The following is a 22,293-nucleotide window of genomic DNA, read 5'->3' on the forward strand; positions in this document are numbered from 1 at the left end:
ACAGCCCCTGACGGTGTTTGAGACGCCTGGACAGATACTAATTTGTTCGCCGGCCCTCTCATGTCGTCAACCGGCTTGCAGCGTGTTGACATTGTCACGTAATTTCCATAAATAAGCCATCCATTCCGGTGTCGACTCCCTAGAGAGTGACATCACCATTACAGGCAATTTGCTCCGCCTCCTCACCAATATTTTCCTCATACATGTCGACACACACGTACCGACATACAGCACACACATAGGGAATGCTCTGATAGAGGACAGGACCCACTAGCCCTTTGGGGAGACAGAGGGAGAGTTTGCCAGCACACACCAAAACGCTATAATTATCCAGGGACAACCTTTATATAAGTGTTCCTCCCTTATAGCATTTTAATATATATACATATCGCCAAATCAGTGCCCCCCCTCTCTGTTTTAACCCTGTTTCTGTAGTGCAGTGCAGGGGAGAGCATGGGAGCCTTCCCACCAGCCTTTCTGTGAGGGAAAATGGCGCTGTGTGCTGAGGAGAATAGGCCCCGCCCCCTTTTCGGCGGGCTTCTTCTCCGGAGTTTTAGATATCTGGCAGGGGTTAAATACATCCATATAGCCTCAAGGGCTATATGTGATGTATTTTTCGCCATACAGGTATTATACATTGCTGCCCAGGGCGCCCCCCCCCAGCGCCCTGCACCCTCCGTGACCGCTGTGTGAAGTGTGCTGACAACAATGGCGCACAGCTGCAGTGCTGTGCGCTACCTGATGAAGACTGAGAGTCTTCTGCCGCCTGGTTCCGGACCTCTTCATCTTCAGCGTCTGCAAGGGGGGTCGGCGGCGCGGCTCCGGGACGAACCCCAGGGCGAGCCCTGTGTTCCGACTCCCTCTGGAGCTATGTCCAGTAGCCTAAGAATCCAATCCATCCTGCACGCAGGTGAGTTGAAAATCTCTCCCCTAAGTCCCTCGATGCAGTGAGCCTGTTGCCAGCAGGACTCACTGAAAATAAAGAAAGTAAAAACTTTTTCTAAGTAACTCTTTAAGAGAGCCACCTAGATTGCACCCTTCTCGGCCGGGCACAAAAACCTAACTGAGGCTTGGAGGAGGGTCATAGGGGGAGGAGCCAGTACACACCATGTGATCCTAAAAGCTTGCTTTTGTGCCCTGTCTCCTGCGGAGCCGCTATTCCCCATGGTCCTGACGGAGTCCCCAGCATCCACTAGGACGTTAGAGAAATATATATGTTAAGCAAAGTATTTTGTAACACTAAGACACTAAGAAAAATGTACTTCCGTTCCTTAAATATCATTATCTTGGAAGCAAATGCTATACAATATAAAAGCTCAAAGAGCCCCATCACCACAAGGCCACAATCAACTATTTTTGGGGTCAAACCAATACTCATATGGAGCATATCAATTTACCAGTGACTCATTGACTGCATCAATGTGGTCATACATTCCTACTTAATATATAGGCAGATGCTCAGGAATATCAGATCTGCCCACAAAATGGCTGCCTCCAATAAAAGTACTATATCGGATTCCAAAAGTGCATTCATAGGCTACCATTTGTAGCGAGATATCATATTACAATATTATGTGTCACGGTGGTTAAAGGTAATCACATGCAGGACTATAAACATTACCTGAGCAGGATAAAACAATCACACACTGACAGGTCAGCATCCATCACTCACCTCTATAGGGTTGTTGTTTATAATAGCAATGAGAAGACTACTGGATTCTGCAGCACTAAGAATTCCAAAATCTAAAAAACGTTCTTCTGGTTTAGGAGGTAAAGCAAAGTACTGCAGAGACATAAAAAAATAAATAAATAAAAGTTGAGATGTTTTAAAACGAAAAAATAATGATCCAGCTGTGCTATGACATAGCAAGGAGAGGGTGAATAGCTATAGCTTGAAATACACTGGAACATAAATAGAAGCATTTAACAACATTTTGTATTTTCAGAAGAATAATCACAAACCAGTTCTGCAACTACAAATACCAAACACTCCATTATTATAAACAATGAAAAACACCAGTTGTCAATCAGGCACTTGCAAACACACGTCATAAAGTAGGAATTGTTTCAGAAAAAAAATAGCGCAGATCAAGAACATGAATCTACCGTATCATGCATATACATTGGTGTTCCTTAAATAATCAGGACCTTTAAATCTTACTCTTTGCATTAAGTATCTACAGGGGGAAATTTATCAAATTCTGGAGAGAGAAAGTGTAGAGAGATAAAGTTCCAAACAACCAGCTTCTGTCATTTTTTGGTCCTCTTATAACTCTTGCATTTGTGTCATATGGTGCGATACAGCCCGGGCAACTTAAATGCTCCAACACTAGTAACGCACCAAACCTTTTTCGAATCGTAGACACAGCCACTAACAGTGTACCAGAGATGCTAGGCTGCAATGTTTCATGCACAGGAATTGTTGTAGCACAAAGCACAGATGAAGCATAACGGAATGCAGCAGGAAGAATTAGACGTAGTAGCAAATAGATGTACAAGTTCTGCAACAACCCATTTGGTCAGTGTACCCTTGCAATGTAGTTTTAATTGCTCATGTTTGTTTTAGCAGTGCGAGTAAGACACACCTTTTGAGTGAATAGCACACAAGGCATGGCTGAGTCGCACAAACCCTAGCACGCAAAGTGAAGATATTTGGTGCAACTTTAGCCAAATTATAAGAGGACACATCTGTACTGTACTGTACTTTAGGATTCAGTATGGGATCCCGCCTGCGATTCCCCTGTGCTTGCCATTCTTCGAGACCGGTGGCGATGCTTTGCTCGCCACAACACTATTCCCCCTCGGTTGGTGGCATGGACCACCAACTGAGGCGGAATACCGGGCTTCTGTCAGGATTCCGGTGTGTCGGGATCCCGAACGCCGGGATCCCGACAGGCGGTATATTGACCACATCCCTACTTTGTACAGCAGAACTTTTAGAATATAAATACAAAAGCTAATTGTGCGCAGGGTCATGCAGCCTCAGGGCGAGTGGTGGTGGAAGACATGGCTAATGGCAATCCTTCGGGACGAGTGGTGGGTGCAGGCAGCTGGTCGCTCAGGCCTCATGTAAACAACTCACTGAAAACATTTAGGGGTGCCACCATACAGCTAACACCACCTTAATAATTATCAGCAGAAGCTACTTAAATGCAGGTGAAGCCAAGGGAAACAGCTGTTGCCTATAAATTATTTTGATACATCCAGACCCATAGTGTAATAGTACATGCATCTGGTCTTTCACTTACCATACGAATTACAAATACATACAAAAATACTGATTCCTAATTCAACACATTATTTGCTCAGTGACACATTATTTGCTCAGTGACACAAATGAATAAAATGGTGATTTAACTTAACTCCTGACAAGATATACATCACCAATTCAGGTATAAATTGCATTAATTACTCTAAAAGAACATTTACGAAAAGTTGAGCTCGTGCAAAAGAAATAAAACAGTGTTGTAACACATAGCAACTTCTTAAATGTTATCATTTTATGAACTATTCTGGAAAGCCAGACACAATCTTATCTGATACAAAGGCTTACAGCACATTTTTGTACGCATCTTATAATAAGCAAGTGATTCAACTGAACAAATGGTAGGACATAGGGGGCTGGATGTAATGACGCCTCCGATGGCTGGAGGTGCAAGATTCCGGCAGATCTTAAACGTTTTTTTTAAAATGGGCAATCACTGACAAGCCAAACCCATGCCTTGTATGTGATTGCCCCTTTAAAAAAAACGTCCGAGATCGGCCAGCATCTTGCACTTCCAGCGATTCTTCCAAGGGTAAAAATATGGAATACATTTCCAATATTCCACTGCATGGTTTATTAACAAGGTAGTAGCGAGCTGACCTACAAAAGTGCAATGTAGTATACTAAATAATACTCACATCTAGAAAACCTGTGTACGCTCTTACAGGAAGATGGAATTTAGATGCATTGGTAATCAGTAATATATTACTGTCTATATGGACAGAGAACGCTGAAGGTGTGAACATAAGTGAGAATATATATCTAGATTCCCCAGGAGGAAGTAACACATGTGAAGAGAAATTCTGGACCTGCAATTAGGAGACAAGGGGACAGAAAATAAGTAAAGAACTGTAAGAAAAAATAAGATTTTACTTACTGATAATTCTATTTCTCGTAGTCCGTAGTGGATGCTGGGAACTCCGTAAGGACCATGGGGAATAGCGGCTCCGCAGGAGACTGGGCACAAAAGAAAAGCTTTAGGACTACCTGGTGTGCACTGGCTCCTCCCCCTATGACCCTCCTCCAAGCCTCAGTTAGGATACTGTGCCCGGACGAGCGTACACAATAAGGAAGGATTTTGAATCCCGGGTAAGACTCAACCAGCCACACCAATCACACCGTACAACCTGTGATATGAACCCAGTTAACAGCATGATAACAGAGGAGCCTCTGGATAGATGGCTCACAACAACAATAACCCGAATTGTTAACAATAACTATGTACAAGTATTGCAGATAATCCGCACTTGGGATGGGCGCCCAGCATCCACTACGGACTCCGAGAAATAGAATTATCGGTAAGTAAATTCTTATTTTCTCTGACGTCCTAGTGGATGCTGGGAACTCCGTAAGGACCATGGGGATTATACCAAAGCTCCCAAACGGGTGGGAGAGTGCGGATGACTCTGCAGCACCGAATGAGAGAACTCAAGGTCCTCCTCAGCCAGAGTGTCAAATTTGTAAAATTTACAAAGGTATTTGACCCTGACCAAGTAGCAGCTCGGCAAAGTTGAAACGCCGAGACCCCTCGGGCAGCCGCCCAGGATGAGCCCACCTTCCTTGTGGAGTGGGCATTTACAGATTTTGGCTGTGGCAGGCCTGCCACAGAATGCGCAAGCTGAATTGTACTACAGATCCAGCGCGCAATGGTCTGCTTAGAAGCAGGAGCACCCAGCTTGTTGGGTGCGTACAGGATAAACAGCGAGTCAGATTTTCTGACTCCAGCCGTCCTGGAAACATATATTTTCAGGGCCCTGACAACGTCTAGCAACTTGGAGTCCTCCAAGTCCCTAGTAGCCGCAGGCACCACAATAGGCTGGTTCAGGTGAAACACTGACACCACCTTAGGGAGAAACTGAGGACGAGTCCTCAATTCCGCCCTGTCCGAATGGAAAATCAGATAAGGGCTTTTACAGGATAAAGCTGCCAATTCTGACACGCGCCTGGCCGAAGCCAGGGCCAACAGCATGACCACTTTCCATGTGAGATATTTTAAATCCACAGATTTAAGCGGTTCAAACCAATGTGATTTGAGGAACCCCAAAACTACATTGAGATCCCAAGGTGCCACTGGAGGCACAAAAGGAGGCTGTATATGCAGCACCCCCTTGACAAACGTCTGAACTTCAGGAACTGAAGCCAGTTCTTTCTGGAAGAAAATCGACAGGGCCGAAATCTAAACCTTAATGGATCCCAATTTGAGGCCCATAGACACTCCTGTTTGCAGGAAATGCAGGAATCGACCCAGTTGAAATTCCTCCGTTGGGGCCTTACTGGCCTTGCACCACGCAACATATTTTCGCCAAATACGGTGATCATGCTTTGCGGTTACATCCTTCCTGGCTTTGATCAGGGTAGGGATGACTTCCTCCGGAATGCCTTTTTCCTTCAGGATACGGCGTTCAACCGCCATGCCGTCAAACGCAGCCGCGGTAAGTCTTGGAACAGACAGGGTCCTTGCTGGAGCAGGTCCCTTCTTAGAGGTAGAGGCCACGGGTCCTCTGTGAGCATCTCTTGAAGTTCCGGGTACCAAGTCCTTCTTGGCCAATCCGGAGCCACGAGTATAGTTCTTACTCCTCTCCGTCTTATAATTCTCAGTACCTTGGGTATAAGAGGCAGAGGAGGGAACACATACACTGACTGGTACACCCACGGTGTTACCAGAGCGTCCACAGCTATTGCCTGAGGGTCCCTTGACCTGGCGCAATACCTGTCCAGTTTTTTGTCGAGGCGGGACGCCATCATGTCCACCTTTGGTTTTTCCCAACGGTTTACAATCATGTGGAAGACTTCTGGGTGAAGTCCCCACTCTCCCGGGTGAAGGTCGTGCCTGCTGAGGAAGTCTGCTTCCCAGTTGTCCACTCCCGGAATGAACACTGCTGACAGTGCTATCACATGATTTTCCGCCCAGCGAAGAATCCTTGCAGCTTCTGCCATTGCCCTCCTGCTTCTTGTGCCGCCCTGTCTGTTTACGTGGGCGACTGCCGTGATGTTGTCCGACTGGATCAGCACCGGCTGACCCTGAAGCAGAGGTCTTGCTTGGCTTAGAGCATTGTAAATGGCCCTTAACTCCAGGATATTTATGTGAAGTGATGTCTCCAGGCTTGACCACAAGCCCTGGAAATTTCTTCCCTGTGTGACTGCTCCCCAGCCTCGCAGGCTGGCATCTTTGGTCACCAGGACCCAGTCCTGAATGCCGAATCTGCGGCCCTCTAGAAGATGAGCACTCTGCAACCACCACAGGAGAGACACCCTTGTCCTTGGTGACAGGGTTATCCGCCGATGCATCTGAAGATGCGATCCGGACCATTTGTCCAGCAGGTCCCACTGGAATGTTCTTGCGTGGAATCTGCCGAATGGGATTGCTTCGCAAGAAGCCACCATTTTTCCCAGGACCCTTGTGCATTGATGCACTGAGACTTGGCCTGGTTTTAGGAGGTTTCTGACTAGCTCGGATAACTCCCTGGCTTTCTCCTCCGGGAGAAACACCTTTTTCTGGACTGTGTCCAGGATCATCCCTAGGAATAGAAGACGCGTCGTCGGGATCAGCTGCGATTTTGGGATATTGAGAATCCAAACGTGCTGCCGCAACACTACTTGAGATAGTGCTACCCCGACTACCAACTGTTCCCTGGATCTTGCCCTTATCAGGAGATCGTCCAAGTAAGGGATAATTAAAACTCCTTTCCTTCGGAGGAGTATCATCATTTCGGCCATTACTTTGGTAAAGACCCGGGGTGCCGTGGACAATCCAAACGGCAGCGTCTGAAACTGATAGTGGCAGTTCTGTACCACAAACCTGAGGTACCCTTGGAGAGAAGGGTAAATTGGGACATGGAGGTAAGCATCCTTGATGTCCAGAGACACCATATAATCCCCTTCTTCCAGGTTCGCAATCACCGCTCTGAGTGACTCCATCTTGAATTTGAATCTCTGTATGTAAGTGTTCAAGGATTTCAGATTTACCGTCCGGCTTCGGTACCACAAACAGCGTGGAATAATACCCCTTTCCCTGTTGCAGGAGGGGTACCTTGATTATCACCTGCTGAGAATACAGCTTGTGAATAGCTTCCAATACCGCCTCCCTGTCGGAGGGAGACGTCGGTAAAGCAGACTTTAGGAAACGGCGAGGGGGAGACGTCTCAAATTCCAATTTGTACCCTTGAGATACCACCTGAAGGATCCAGGGGTCCACTTGTGAGTGAGCCCACTGCGCGCTGAAATTCTTGAGACGGGCCCCCACCGTGCCTGAGTCCGCTTGTAAAGCCCCAGCGTCATGCTGAGGACTTGGCAGAAGCGGGAGAGGGCTTCTGGTTCCTGGGAACTGGCTGTTTGCTGCAGCCTTTTTCCTCTCCCTCTGCCACGGGGCAGAAATGAGGAGCCTTTTGCCCGCTTGCCCTTATGGGGCCGAAAGGACTGCGCCTGATAATACGGCGTCTTCTTATGTTGAGAGGCTACCTGGGGTAAAAATGTGGATTTCCCAGCAGTTGCCGTGGCCACTAGGTCTGATAGACCTACCCCAAATAACTCCTCCCCTTTATAAGGCAATACTTCCATATGCCTTTTGGAATCCGCATCACCTGACCACTGCCGCGTCCATAACCCTCTTCTGGCAGAAATGGACAGCGCACTTACTCTTGATGCCAGTCGGCAAATATCCCTCTGTGCATCACGCATATATAAAAATGCATCTTTTAAATGCTCTATAGTCAGTAATATACTGTCCCTATCTAGGGTATCAATATTTTCAGTCAGGGAATCCGACCAAGCCACCCCAGCACTGCACATCCAGGCTGAGGCGATTGCTGGTCGCAGTATAACACCCGTGTGAGTGTATATACATTTTAGGATATTCTCCTGCTTTCTGTCAGCAGGTTCCTTTAGGGCGGCCGTATCAGGAGACGGTAGTGCCACCTGTTTAGACAAGCGTGTGAGCGCTTTATCCACCCTAGGGAGTGTTTCCCAACGTGCCCTATCCTCTGGCGGGAAGGGGTATGATGCCAATAACCTTTTAGGAATTATCAGTTTTTTATCGGGGGAAACCCACGCTTCATCACACACTTCATTTAATTCTTCAGATGCAGGAAAAACTACAGGTAGTTTTTTCTCACCAAACATAATACACTTTTTAGTGGTACTTGTACTATCAGAAATGTGTAAAACATTTTTCATTGCCTCAATCATGTAACGTGTGGCCCTACTGGAAGTCACATTCGTCTCTTCATCGTCGACACTGGAGTCAGTATCCGTGTCGGCGTCTGTATCTGCCATCTGAGGTAACGGGCGTTTTAGAGCCCCTGATGGTCTTTGAGACGCCTGGACAGGCACAAGCTGAGTAGCCGGCTGTCTCATGTCATCAACCGTCTTTTGTAAAGAGCTGACACTGTCACTTAATTCCTTCCATAAGCCCATCCACTCAGGTGTCGACTCCCTAGGGGGTGACATCTCCATTACAGGCAATTGCTCCGCCTCCACATCATTTTCCTCCTCATACATGTCGACACAATCGTACCGACACACAGCACACACACAGGGAATGCTCTGATAGAGGACAGGACCCCACTAGCCCTTTGGGGAGACAGAGGGAGAGTATGCCAGCACACACCAGAGCGCTATATATATATACTGGGATAACACTATACAGAGTGTTTTTCCCCTTATAGCTGCTGTTTATATTATTACTGCGCCTAATTAGTGCCCCCCCCTCTTGTTTTACCCTTTTCTGTAGTGCAGGACTGCAGGGGAGAGTCAGGGAGACGTCCTTCCAGCGGAGCTGTGAGGGAAAATGGCGCCTGTGTGCTGAGGAGATAGGCTCCGCCCCCTTCTCGGCGGACTTTTCTCCCGCTTTTTTCTGGAATCTGGCAGGGGTTAATATACATCCATATAGCCCTGGGGGTTATATGTGATGTATTATTGCCAGCCAAGGTGTTTTTATTGCTGCTCAGGGCGCCCTGCACCCATCAGTGACCGCAGTGTGAGGTGTGCATGAGGAGCAATGGCGCACAGCTGCAGTGCTGTGCGCTACCTTGTTGAAGACTGATGTCTTCTGCCGCCGATTTTCCGGACCTCTTCTTGCTTCTGGCTCTGTAAGGGGGCCGGCGGCGCGGCTCCGGGACCGGACTCCGAGGCTGGGCCTGTGTTCGGTTCCTCTGAAGCTAATGGTGTCCAGTAGCCTAAGAAGCCCAAGCTGGCTGCAAGCAGGCAGGTTCGCTTCTTCTCCCCTTAGTCCCTCGATGCAGTGAGCCTGTTGCCAGCAGGTCTCACTGAAAATAAAAAACCTAAAACTATCTTTTTTCTAAAGAGCTCAGGAGAGCCCCCTAGATTGCACCCTGCTCGGTCGGGCACAAAAATCTAACTGAGGCTTGGAGGAGGGTCATAGGGGGAGGAGCCAGTGCACACCAGGTAGTCCTAAAGCTTTTCTTTTGTGCCCAGTCTCCTGCGGAGCCGCTATTCCCCATGGTCCTTACGGAGTTCCCAGCATCCACTAGGACGTCAGAGAAAAGAAAAATATAATATGTAAGTTGATTACATCACTTTGTTAACGGATAATCAGACATACTTTAAACATGGTCATTGCATCTGTAGGTAACAAGACATCATGAAGGAATACAGCAAAAGGAAAGGTGTTCGTCAAGAAGATGGGTCTCTCCACTGGATCAGATGGACTATCACGGATGTGAAATAAGGTCGCTGCATGATCAAACCCCAAGTACCTGAGTCCAAAATAATCACAAAGAAACCCATTATTTCATGTATGTTCTGAATAAGGAACAAAATCAACTGTATTTGGTATTTATAATACAAACATGTTGGAGATATTTTAATGAACTAATAATTTTAAACAGAGATGCATGTCACAGCACAATCTTCCCACTTCAGTTTGGCAAATGTTGCCTATTAATACTATGCACTGTTGTGGACCCTGTGTTCTTGCCTGTATCGGACCGTCAGTCATTGCCTTTCTGCTGGTGTCTATTCCCCTTCATATAGCTCATAGATAATGCCACTGTCACATGTAGCAATGCTTTCCCTTACACACACACATCAAGGCACAAGACAATGCATTAAGGATTCCGGTGATCCTATTTGCTACAGGTGGCAACATTTAGATGGGTATCCGGACTATAGATCTACACTAAAAAGGTCTACAGTCAGTGGGGGAGATTCAAATTTTTGAAAAGTCAGTTGGGAGTCTGTTTTTTCCTGTGTATCAGATAGGAAAAAACAGACACCCAACCGACTTTTCAAACATTTGAATTACACCCAATATGTCTACCACTTATGGTAGACATGCATTAGGGTGACAGGGTCAAAAGGTCGACATGAAAATTGTCGACAAGTTTTTTCTTTTCTTTTTATTCAACATTTTCATACTTTCCCATTCACGTGGACTACGATTGGGGATAGTAACATTGGCCGACACACAGCGAGCCATGCGAGGGGATGTGGTATACTAATGGGGCTTGTTTGTTAAAGAAAAGTGACAAAACACCCCCACCAAAAAAGTGTCTACCTTTTTTGTGTCGACCATTTTAACCTGTCGACCTAATGCCTGTCTACCATCAATGATAGACTTAATGACTGTAGACCTTTTTAGTGTAGCTATAATAATCCGCACCCATACAGATGTTCAGAAGAGAACTAATGACTACACAAGGTACCACGACCCTAGCGAAATGCACCTAGCACAATTTGCACTTGTTTTTTTAATGTGGACATGAACTATAGAGAAGCAACAGATGTTTTCACTGCCTCACAAACTTAAAATAAAATAATGATCAGCCTTAAGACAAAAATCAAATCGTACTGTGTTAACACAGTGGAAACATCTATTAGTTCCTTTTTGTATCCCCGGACTCTTGGCACGAGTTCCCCCACTTACAGAAGACACCTAAGAGTGTGTATGTAGTGCCAGAGCACTGTAAAGGGCCTCATGCACACTAGAACGATAATGCCCGATTTCAAGTCGATAAATCGGATGGAAAGTGGCAAATCGGATGTGTTTTACATCCGATCTGTGCTCCCGTGAGCATCGGATCGGAGCCCCTAGGTCGTTAGTGCTGCACTCGTGATATGTTAGTTCGCGCAGGCATGGCTGGGATCGCATAAGATACATCGTATGCAAAAGGACCGCATCCGATGTATTCTATGCGATCCTGCCTCCCTGGAGGCTGCCAGGCGGTTCAAGGGAAATCGTATGCGATATGTCGCTGTAGTGTGTATAGGGCCCTTAAGAAGCGAGTCATACAAAACTTGTTTTCATCGAGCGAATAACAACCAGAAAACAGCAATGTCGTATTATGTTTTATTATCATTACCAACAGACTAGTGTATATTTGCATGTACATTAAGTACCCATTTATTGTGGTGCACATAGGCTTATAAGTGCAAGCACTTTGTGGAGCACCTACACTCACCCTGCAAACACTGAAGTGTACTAGGATGTAATGCTTATATGCATAGGGTAGTGTGACTGTGGCAGTACTGCAGCACCTTCATGGAAAATGTGTGTATTTTAAAAGCATTATTTTGTAAATCTCTCTGTAAGAAAGCTCACCACTTACATTTATTATGTAAAACACTGGATATACTTTCTCGGTTTTACTTCTATATATCCATTATGATCCTTTTAGTTTGCAGAATGTGGAAGAAAATAATGAGGACAGTTACTTACCCATCTAATACTTCTGCTTGATATGGAATTTCTAGCTTTGAGTAACTCTTCTCTTTTGCCTTAACTGTAATTTTTCCAGAAAACTGTGATGATCTCTTTGCTTTTGACGCTATAAAAATAAAATAATTTTTCAAGTGTTTAAACTACAACTTGAAGAAAGAAGACAAACAAGATAAAATTTTTATATATATATATATATATATATATATATATATATATATATATATATAAATATATATATATATATATATATATATATATATAAAACAGGATTTTGTACTCCTCGTTAAATCCTTTTCTCCTAGCCCGTAGAGGATGCTGGGGACTCCAAAATGACCATGGGGTACAGACGGGATCCGCAGGAGCTTGGGCACACTAAAAAGACTTAAAACTGGGTGTGAACTGGCTCCTCCCTCTATACCCCTCCTCCAGACCTCAGTTATAGGAACTGTGCCCAGGAGAGACGGACAGTACAAGGAAAGATTTTTGTTTTAACTAAGGGCTACCAAACTACCAGCCCACACCATAAACATACCGTACAACCGGAATAACGCCAAACCAGATAACAGTATGCATAAAACTCCAGCAACCAGCTGCAACAAACCAATACACAACTCGTTTACAAAATAACTTAACCAGTAAGAAAACACACTGCAAGTAATAGTCCGCACTGGGACGGGCGCCCATATTCCTCTACGGACTAGGAGAAAAGGATTTAACGGTGAGTACCAAAATCCTGTTTTCTCTTACGTCCTAGAGGATGCTGGGGACTCCAAAAGGACCATGGGGTTTATAGCAAAGCTCCAGAACGGACGGTAGAGTGCGGACGACTCTGCAGCACCGACTGAGCAAACGCCAGGTCCTCATCGGCCAGGGTATCAAACTTATAGAACTTAGCAAAAATGTTCGAACCCGACCAAGTAGCTGCTCGGCAAAGCTGTAGCGCCGAGACACCTCGGGCAGCCGCCCAAGATGAGCCCACTTTCCTGGTAGAATGGGCTTTAACCGATTCGGCACCGGCAGTCCTACCGAAGAATGAGCCTGCTGGATCGTACTACAAATCCAGCGTGCAATAGTCTGTTTTGAAGCGGGATGACCAATCTTGTTGGCTGCATACAAAACAAACAACGCTTCAGTTTTCCTAGTAACAGCTGTCCTAGAAACATATACTTTCAACGCTCTTACAACATCCAGAGATTTTGGAATCGCCACCTCTTCCGTAGCTACCGGAACCACAATAGGTTGGTTAATGTGAAATGAAGAAACCACCTTCGGTAGAAATTGTTGACGAGTCCTCAATTCCGCCCTATCCGAATGAAAAATCAAGTACGGGCTCTTATGAGATAAAGCTGCCAATTCCGATACTCGCCTGGCAGATGCCAGCGCCAAAAGCATAACGACCTTCCAAGTGAGAAATTTCAACTCAACCTTACGCAAGGTTCAAACCAGGAAGACATGAGAAACCGTAAGACGACATCAAGGTCCCATGGAGCTACAGGAGGTACAAACGGCGGATTGATATGCATTACACCCTTCACAAAGGTCTGAACCTCTGGGAGGGCAGCTAACTCTATTTGAAAGAAAATAGACAAAGCCGAAATTTGCACTTTAATGGAACCCAATTTCAGGCCTGCATCTACGCCCGCCTGTAAAAAGTGGAGAAAACGACCCAAGTGAAAATCCTCCGCAGGAGCCTTTTTAAGCTCACACCAGGAAACATACTTCCTCCAGATACGGTGATAGTGTTTCGCCGTAACCTCTTTCCTAGCCTTAATGAGAGTTGGAATGACTTCCCTGGGAATACCCTTACGAGCTAAGATCTGGCGCTCAACCTCCATGCCGTCAAACGCAGCCGCTGTAAGTCTGGAAACACGCATGGACCCTGCAACAACAGATCCTCTCCTAGAGGAAGTGGCCAAGGATCTTCCACCAGCAAGTCCTGAAGATCCGGGTACCAGGCCCTTCTTGGCCAGTCTGGAACGACGAGAATCGCCTGAACCCTTGCTCAACGAATGATCCCCAGCACCTTTGGAATGAGAGGAAGTGGAGGGAACACATACACCGACTGGAAGACCCACGGAGACACCAGGGCGTCCACTGCAGTGGCTTGTGGGTCCCTTGACCAATACCTCGGGAGCTTCTTGTTGAGCCGAGACGCCATCATGTCTATCAATGGAATTCCCCAGCGTCTTGTCACTTCCGCAAATACCTCTTGGTGCAGAGCCCACTCTCCAGTATGGAGGTCGTGTCTGCTGAGGAAATCCGCTTCCCAGTTGTCCACCACCGGTAGGAAAACTGCTGACAGTGCGCTGACGTGTTGTTCCGCCCAGCGAAGGCTCTTTGTGGCCTCCGCCACTGCCGCTCTGCTCCTCGTTCCGCCCTGCCGGTTTATATGGGCTACCGCTGTGATGTTGTCTGACTGTACCAGGACCGGTCGATCCTTAAGAAGGCTTCTTGCTTGGAGCAGGCCGTTGTAAATGGCTCTTAACTCGAGAATATTTATGTGGAGACAGGCTTCCTGGAGCGACCATTTTCCCTGGAAATTTCTGCCTTGGGTGACTGCGCCCGAGCCCCGGAGACTTGCATCTGTCGTCAGAAATACCGAATCGGCGTCCCCCCAGGAGGTGATGAGCTTGTAGCCACCACAGGAGAGAAATTCTGGCTCTGGGAGATAGACTTATCTTCCGGTGAATGTGTAGATTAGATCCGGACCATTTGCTCAGCAAGTTCCACTGAAACACGCGGGCGTGAAATCTGCCAAATGGAATGGCTTCGTACGCCGCAACCATCTTCCCCAGAACCCGAGTACAATAATGGATTGACACACTCGTCGGCTTCAGAAGTTCTCTGACCATCGTCTGCAGTTCCCGAGCCTTTTCTTCTGGAAGGAATACCTTCTGTAAGTCCGTGTCCAGAATCATGCCCAGAAAGGGAAGCCGAGTGGTCGGAATCAACTGGGATTTCGGCAAATTGAGCACCCAACCGTGCTGTCGCAGAACCGATAGTGACAACTCTACACTTCTCAGCAACCGTTCCTTGGACCTCGCCTTTATCAGGAGATCGTCCAAGTACGGGATAATTGAAACCCCTTGTTTGCGAAGAAGAACCATCATTTCTGCCATGACCTTGGTGAAAATCCTCGGAGCCGTGGAAAACCCAAACGGCAACGTCTGAAATTGGTAATGAGAATCCTGTATCGCAAACCTGAGGAAAGCCTGATGTGGAGGATATATCGGCACATGTAAGTAGGCATCCTTTATGTCGACTGACGCCATAAAATCCCCCCCCTCCAGGCTGGCAATCACCGCTCGAAGGGATTCCATCTTGAACTTGAAGACTTTTAACGTATGGATTGAGGGATTTTAGATTTAGAATTGGTCTGACCGAACCGTCCGGTTTCGGTACCACAAAGAGGCTTGAGTAGAACCCCCCCCCCCCGCTGGGACGGAGGGACGGGAACAATGACCTTCTGTAGACACATTTTTGAATCGCCGCCCGGACCACCTCCCTGTCCGGTAGAACCACTGGTAATGCCGAAATGAAGAACCGGTGAGGGGGCATCTCCTGAAACTCCAGTTTGTATCCTTGAGACACGATTTCTAACACCCAAGGATCCAGATCTGATTGAATCCAGACCTGGCTGAATACCTGAAGACGGCCCCCCACCGGTCCGGACTCCCCCAGGGAAGCCCCAGCGTCATGCGGTGGACTTGGTAGCAGCCGGGGAGGACTTCTGGTCCTGTGCGCCTGAGGCTGCAGGAAGTTTTCTTCCCCGTCCTCTACCCTTTGAGGCGAGGAAAGACGAACCTTTCCCACGCCTGTATTTATTGTGACGAAAGGACTGCATTTGTTGATGTGGTGCCTTTTTCTGTTGTGTGGGAACATAAGGAAGAAAAGAGGACTTACCCGCAGTCGCGGTCGAGACTAAGTCCGCCAGGCCGTCCCCAAACAAGACAGTACCTTTAAAGGGTAGAGCTTCCATAGACCTCTTGGAGTCGGCATCAGCATTCCATTGATGGATCCACAAGGCCCTCATGGCAGATATCGACATGGCATTGGTCCTTGATCCCAAGAGACAGACGTCCCTTGCAGCGTCCTTTAGGTAATCCGCAGCGTCCTTAATATAACTGAGAGTTAGAAGGACATTATCTTTATCAAGAGTATCCATGTCACTAGCTAAATTCTCAGCCCATTTAGCAATAGCACTACTCACCCATACCTACGCCACAGCAGGTCTGAGCAATGCACCCGTATTAGCGAAAATGGACTTCAGACACGTCTCCAACTTGCGATCCGCCGGATCCTTGAGAGCTGCCATGTCAGGAGACGGAAGCGCCACCTTCTTAGACAAACGGGATAGAGCTTTATCAACAGTTGGAGATGTCTCCCATTTTTCCCTGTCATCAGAGGGGAAAGGATACGCCATATAAATCCTATTGGGAATCTGCCATTTCTTATCCGGCGACTCCCAAGCCTTTTCACAAAGAGTATTCATTTCATGAGAGGGGTGAAACTTCACCTCAGGTTTCTTTCCCTTGAACAAGCAAATCCTTGTTTCCTGTACCGCAGGTTCATCAGAAATCTGCAAAACATCCTTTATAGCCACAATCATGTACTGAATACTCTTAACTAATCGTGGATGTAACGCAGCCTCAGTGAAATCGACCTCGGAATCAGAGTCCGTGTCGGTATCCGTATCCCCCACCTGAGTAAAAGGCCTCTTATGGGACCCGGATGGGGTCTGTACCTGAGATAAAGCCTCCTCCATGTACTTTTTCCACACCTGCGTCTGTGACTCAAACTTATCTAACCTCTTAGATAAAGAAGCTACATTGGAATTTATTGTATTAAGGAGTGCTAGTAAATCAGGAGTCGGCTGCGTCGACAGTGCTACATCTAGCCCCGCATCCCCACCTCCCATAACCTCCTCTGGTGAATAACATTCAGGCTCCGACATGTCGACACGTAGTACCGACACACAACACACACAGAACCGTCCCAGCAAGGTGACAGGCTCACAATGCAGCCCAGAAGAGGAGACGGAGTATGCCAGCTCACACCCCAGCGCCTGTATATTGGTACACGAATATATGTACCCAGCGCTGCCTTATTATCAAAAAGACTGGTACCCCACTGCGGCTCCCCTCTGGTGATGCCCCCTTTACTTGAAATCAGCGTGGAGGTCCCGGCAGCGTCTCTCCCTCCGTCTGGTGCAGGGAGAAAATGGAGCGTGTGAGCCGCGGACCGAAGCTCCGCCCCCTTCCCAGCGGCTTCGGCCCGCCAAATTCAAACTCGTGTAAAATGCCGGCGGGGGTCTGTAAAAGGTGCCTCGGCACCCACAATCATATGGGGCCCTTACAAAACTTCAGTAATATGCCTCCCAGGGCGCCCCCCCCCCCAGCGCCATGCACCCAGTGACAACCGTTGGTGATATGTGTGTGGGAGCATGGAGCACAGCGATACCGCTGTGCTTTACCTTCCGTCACTGAAGTCTTCTGCCGTCCTGAAGTCTTCTGATCTTCTCATACTCACCGGACTTCTGGCTTCTGTGAGGGGGTGACGGCGTGGCTCCGGGAACAAGCAGCTAGGCGCACCAAGTGATCGAACCCTCTGGAGCTAATGGTATCCAGTAGCCGAGAAGCAGAGCCTTGAAAAACTCACAGAAGTAGGTCCTGCTTCTCTCCCCTCACTCCCACGCTGCAGGGAGCCTGTAGCCAGCAGGGCTCCCTGAAAATAAAAAACCTAACAAAAGTATTTTTCTAGAGAAACTCAGTAGAGCTCCCCTAGTGTGCATCCAGTTACTCCTGGGCACAAAGTCTAACTGAGGTCTGGAGGAGGGGCATAGAGGGAGGAGCCAATTCACACCCAGTTTTAAGTCTTTTTAGTGTGCCCAAGCTCCTGCGGATCCCGTCTATACCCCATGGTCCTTTTGGAGTCCCCAGCATCCTCTAGGACGTAAGAGAAATATTCATCACAGAGTATGCATCATAACTAGTACACATAGGTGAGCAGTATACACAGAGCAGTTCTATTTCGGTGCCCCATTCAAGTGGCTAGCATACACTGCAGGTGCAATTCTGCAGGCTAGTTACATAGGGCAGTAGCTAATAACACATTGCAGTTCTCCTCAGCCACAGGGAATTACAAATGCTGGGGAGGATATTATAACAATGCTTCCTTCTTCAATGGAGCAGGGCTTTATTCCAATTAACCAAAACTTAAGGGGCCGATGCCTGGGTCGGAGGATCGGGGAAATCCAACATGTTGAAAATCCTCAATTTGCTGATTCGGTCCAAAAAAACAGTTATGATTGGTAAGTCAGGGATTTTTAACATATTTTTTTGCAAATACCCTGACAGATCGTTTATCATCGATGTCAACCATTCAGCAAATTGGAACGCTGATCAGCAGAACAGGGAATCAGGTCGTAGACGTATGGCCCACATTACTCAATGTTTACAGTACCTCATGCAGAATAAGCGTTCACATTTTTTTTGTAATCAGAACTTGAATGAATGGACAACTATTCAAAAGTTAAGCACTTGAAAGTTAGTAAACACACACAGATAAAGTATTGTTAAGTACCACTATTACACGTACTCCTGCGCACTTCAAAAGGTTGGTACACAGATGTCACTGGCCTGAAAAATTGAAAAAGGTACCAAAACACTAATGAAGTGTAAACAGCAAAAGAAAAAAAAAACACAAAAAATATATAGCTTGTGGAAGAATTAAAGAGCAGAGATGAAACATAGTAGGAACCGTTTTCTAGAAACAGTTTACGAGGAATCATTGTAGATTCAATCTTACCATCAAAACTGATGCTTGCAACTTTGGTGTATTTGCTCTCTGAAGCTTTCAATGTTATTGGTTTGAAGTGAACTGTTATTGCGTCATTCTGAGGTGTTGATCGTACACTCTAAAATAGGAAACAACCATTTTTACTCCAAATATTTCCAGAACATCCTAAACATCTCAAATAACTAAAAGTTTGAATTTAAAAGATGTATGCTATGTAAGTAGACATCTGCAAACCCCTCTCTTTGAAAAAAAGAAGGAATACCTGGGTAGCACAGAAGAGATTAGACCTGTCACACACATGCATAAAACTGGTGAGTGCCCTCCATCCTTTTTTTGTGGACTTTAAAAGGGACCAGCTTGGTGTTGCCATTTAGTACCTATGGAGGAGAACCCCACCAATGGAGCTCATTACGTGAATACAAGTACTCTTTGGAATCCATGTTTACTTGATGGTGACAGGATATAGTAGATGCAGTGGACTATTTGAAATGCACTCCAACATGTTATCAAATACCAAAGTGTTTATTTAAAGCATCAGAAAAAAACCCCCAGACGTTTCAGGCATCACCAAAATGGCTAATTACCATCATTATGATACTATCAATTACAAATTACCATTATCCATTATGCAGAAAATTAACAAAGTGATATTAAAATGGTGCAACATAGCAAAAGAATAATATAGTAAAAGAACTATACAATGCAAATAGGAACAAGGGAATGTTACGTGATACTGAATGTGTAGAGCAATAAGATAAGCAATATCAGAGAGACAGCCCATATGGAGTAAAAGAACGACCAAAACAGCTCTGACCGAACAAGGCATGGACTCCACAAGACCTCTAAGGTGTCTTGTGGTATATGGCACCAGGACGTTACCAGCAGATCCTTTAAGTCCTGTAAAATGTGAGGTGGTGCCTCCATGGCTCACACTTGTTTTGCAAGCATATCTTAACTGACTGAGACTCCGAGGAGCAGTCACTGGTATACAGAGAGAAGAGCAGGGGTGAGAGGACACAGACCTGAGGGGCCCCAGTACTGATGGACCGTGCTTGGGAGAATTCTCCCACTTTGACCACCTGTTTTCTATCTGTCAGGAAGTTTACAGTCCAGGAACAGGTAGCTTCTGGGACTCCTTAGCGGAGAAGTTTGGGGTAGAGGATGCTGGGGACGATTGTATTGAAGGCCAAGCTGAAGTAGACAAATAGGACCATCGCATAGGTACCGGGTGTGTCCAGATGCTGCAGAATGTAGTGCAGGCCAAGGTTGACAGCATCCTCAATGATCCGATTAGCTCGATAGGCGAACTGAAGGGGGTCTAGTTGAGGGCCAGTCACAGCTTTTAGGTGGTTCAGTACCAGGGGCTAGGATGGCCTGGATGGAGCAGCCAGCAGGGGCCAGGATGGCCTGGATGGAGCAGCCAGCGGGGGCCGCCACCCGAGAATCCTGGGGTATCCGGACTCCAGGTCGACAACAAAAATGTCGACACCTTAGGTCGACACCAATTGGTCGACACACCTTAGGCCGACATGGGCAAAATGTCGACATGGACAAAAAGTCGACATGAACAAGGTCGACATGGAAAAAGCTCGACATGAGTTTTTCACAATTTTTTTCTTTTTTGGAACCTTTTCATACTTAACGATCCACGTGGACTACGATTGGAACGGTAATCTGTGCCGAGCGAAGCGTAGCGGAGCGAAGGCACCATGCGAGGGGACGCGGTGCACTAATTGGGGTTCCCGGTCACTACAAAGAAAACTACACCCAAAAACATAAAAAACTCATGTCGACCTTTTTCCATGTCGACCTTGTTCCCGTCGACCTTTTGTCCATGTCGACCTAAGGTATGTCGACCAATTGACGTCGACCTAAGGTGTGTCGAACTTTTTGTCGTCGACCTGGAGTCCCATACCCGAATCCTGGATGTCGCGCCCTGCAGGGGCCACATCTCGGAAAGGGCCTGCCACGCCGCCCAGAGGGGATCATCTCATCGCCGCAGACTCTTAGAGCACCACGCCAGGGGAGCCGATCCGCCTGCCCGCCACAGTTTGAATTCCCGAGGGCTGTGGCAGCCGCTCGGCAGACTACATTCTCCTGGCTCGTCAGCATACAGGGCAGAAATGGCAGCACGGGCCACCAATTCCCCCGGAAGCCGCTCCTATGGGGACAGCCAGAAGGTAAGTGGTGGGGCTGAGCTCCAGCTCAGGAGGACATCTCTGCTGTGCTTGATAGTTGCTTTCGTGGGAAGGGTAGACAAGGGATGGGGGAGACAAGGGGGTCTGGAAGCGGGTAGTTTGGTGGAGCTGCACTGCTCCAAGACATCCTTCTGTGGCGCCATCTTGGAAGTAGATAAGATATGGGGAAGAAACGGCGTACAGATGGGAAGTTGACTGGTTGGCCCGGTGGTATAGCTGCAACAATCTCAAGCTCAAACCACTTAAAACTGTTGAGATGGTAGTGGACTTTAGGAAGAAGCCAGTTGGAGTACCCAAACTAATTATAGCCGACAGCGTGGTGTCGCTAGTTGACTCCTTCAAGTTCCTGGGGACCACAATCCCCCAAGACCTCAACTGGGGGCTCAATGCTGAGGCAATCATCGGAAAGGCGCAGCAGAGGCTGTTCTTTCTAAGGCAACTTAAGAAGTTCAACATCCCACAGAAGCTCCTGCTCCTCTTCTACTCCGCAATTGTAGAAACTGTACTGTGCTCCTCGATAATCGTCTGGTATAGTTCCACCAGCGAGAGAGAGAAATGCAGGATCCAAAAAGTGGTCAGGTCTGCAGAGAAGATCGTCGGAGCGGACCTTCTCCCTGTCTATGATTTGTATCTGTCTAGAGCATAGGTTCTCAAACTCGGTCCTCAGGACCCCACACAGTGCATGTTTTGCAGGTAACCCAGCAGGTGCACAGGTGTAGTAATTACTCACTGACACATTTTAAAAGGTCCACAGGTGGAGCTAATTATTTCACTTGTGATTTTGTGAGGAGACCTGCAAAACATGCACCGTGTGGGGTCCTGAGGACTGAGTTTGAGAACCTGTGGTCTAGAGCCACAAAACGGGTGACTAGGATAGTTAAGGACCCGCTTCACCCTGGCCAACCTGCTGCCATCTGGCAGACGATACAGGGCCATTCCCACCAGATCCAACAGAAGCCTCAAAAGCTTCTTTCTGCAAGCAGTCCACCTGCTGAACTCCTGACCAACCGACCCCCTGGAAGACCACCCAGTCGCGCTATTCTATTCTTCTGCATGTTATGCAGAACACTCTGACCCCTATGGTTCTTTTATCTGACAACTGCACATGTCCCCGCCCCCCCTTGTTTACTTGTTCCCTCCGTGGCTGCTGCACTGTAAACCAAAAACAAATACCTGGTATACGCATGCATACCTGGCCAATAAAGCGGATTCTGATATGCCACAGGTAAGATCTGGAGAATTTGGAGGTCATGTCAATACTTTGAACTCGTGTCATGTTCCTTAAACTTTTTCTGAACAATTTTTGCAGGGTGCATTATGTTGCTGAAAGAGGCCACTGCAAAACATTGCCCAGA

The 22,293-nt window shown here is 47.1% G+C and overlaps 1 protein-coding gene across 5 annotated transcripts in view; it reads right to left on the bottom strand.

Moving 5' to 3' along the window:
- Positions 1-22,293, bottom strand: part of TMEM131 (transmembrane protein 131) — a 554,400-nt gene that overhangs the window by 100,957 nt on the left and 431,150 nt on the right. For all 5 annotated transcript variants that reach the window (XM_063953320.1, XM_063953322.1, XM_063953321.1 and 2 more), the window contains 5 exons: positions 18,750-18,858; positions 11,940-12,048; positions 9,825-9,978; positions 3,904-4,074; positions 1,673-1,783 (listed from right to left, as the gene is read on the bottom strand). In XM_063953320.1, coding sequence (XP_063809390.1) covers positions 1,673-1,783; positions 3,904-4,074; positions 9,825-9,978; positions 11,940-12,048; positions 18,750-18,858 — 654 coding nt within the window. The remainder of the gene's footprint in view (positions 1-1,672; positions 1,784-3,903; positions 4,075-9,824; positions 9,979-11,939; positions 12,049-18,749; positions 18,859-22,293) is intronic.

This window comes from Pseudophryne corroboree, chromosome 2, assembly GCF_028390025.1.
Source record: "Pseudophryne corroboree isolate aPseCor3 chromosome 2, aPseCor3.hap2, whole genome shotgun sequence".
NCBI lineage: Eukaryota > Metazoa > Chordata > Amphibia > Anura > Myobatrachidae > Pseudophryne > Pseudophryne corroboree.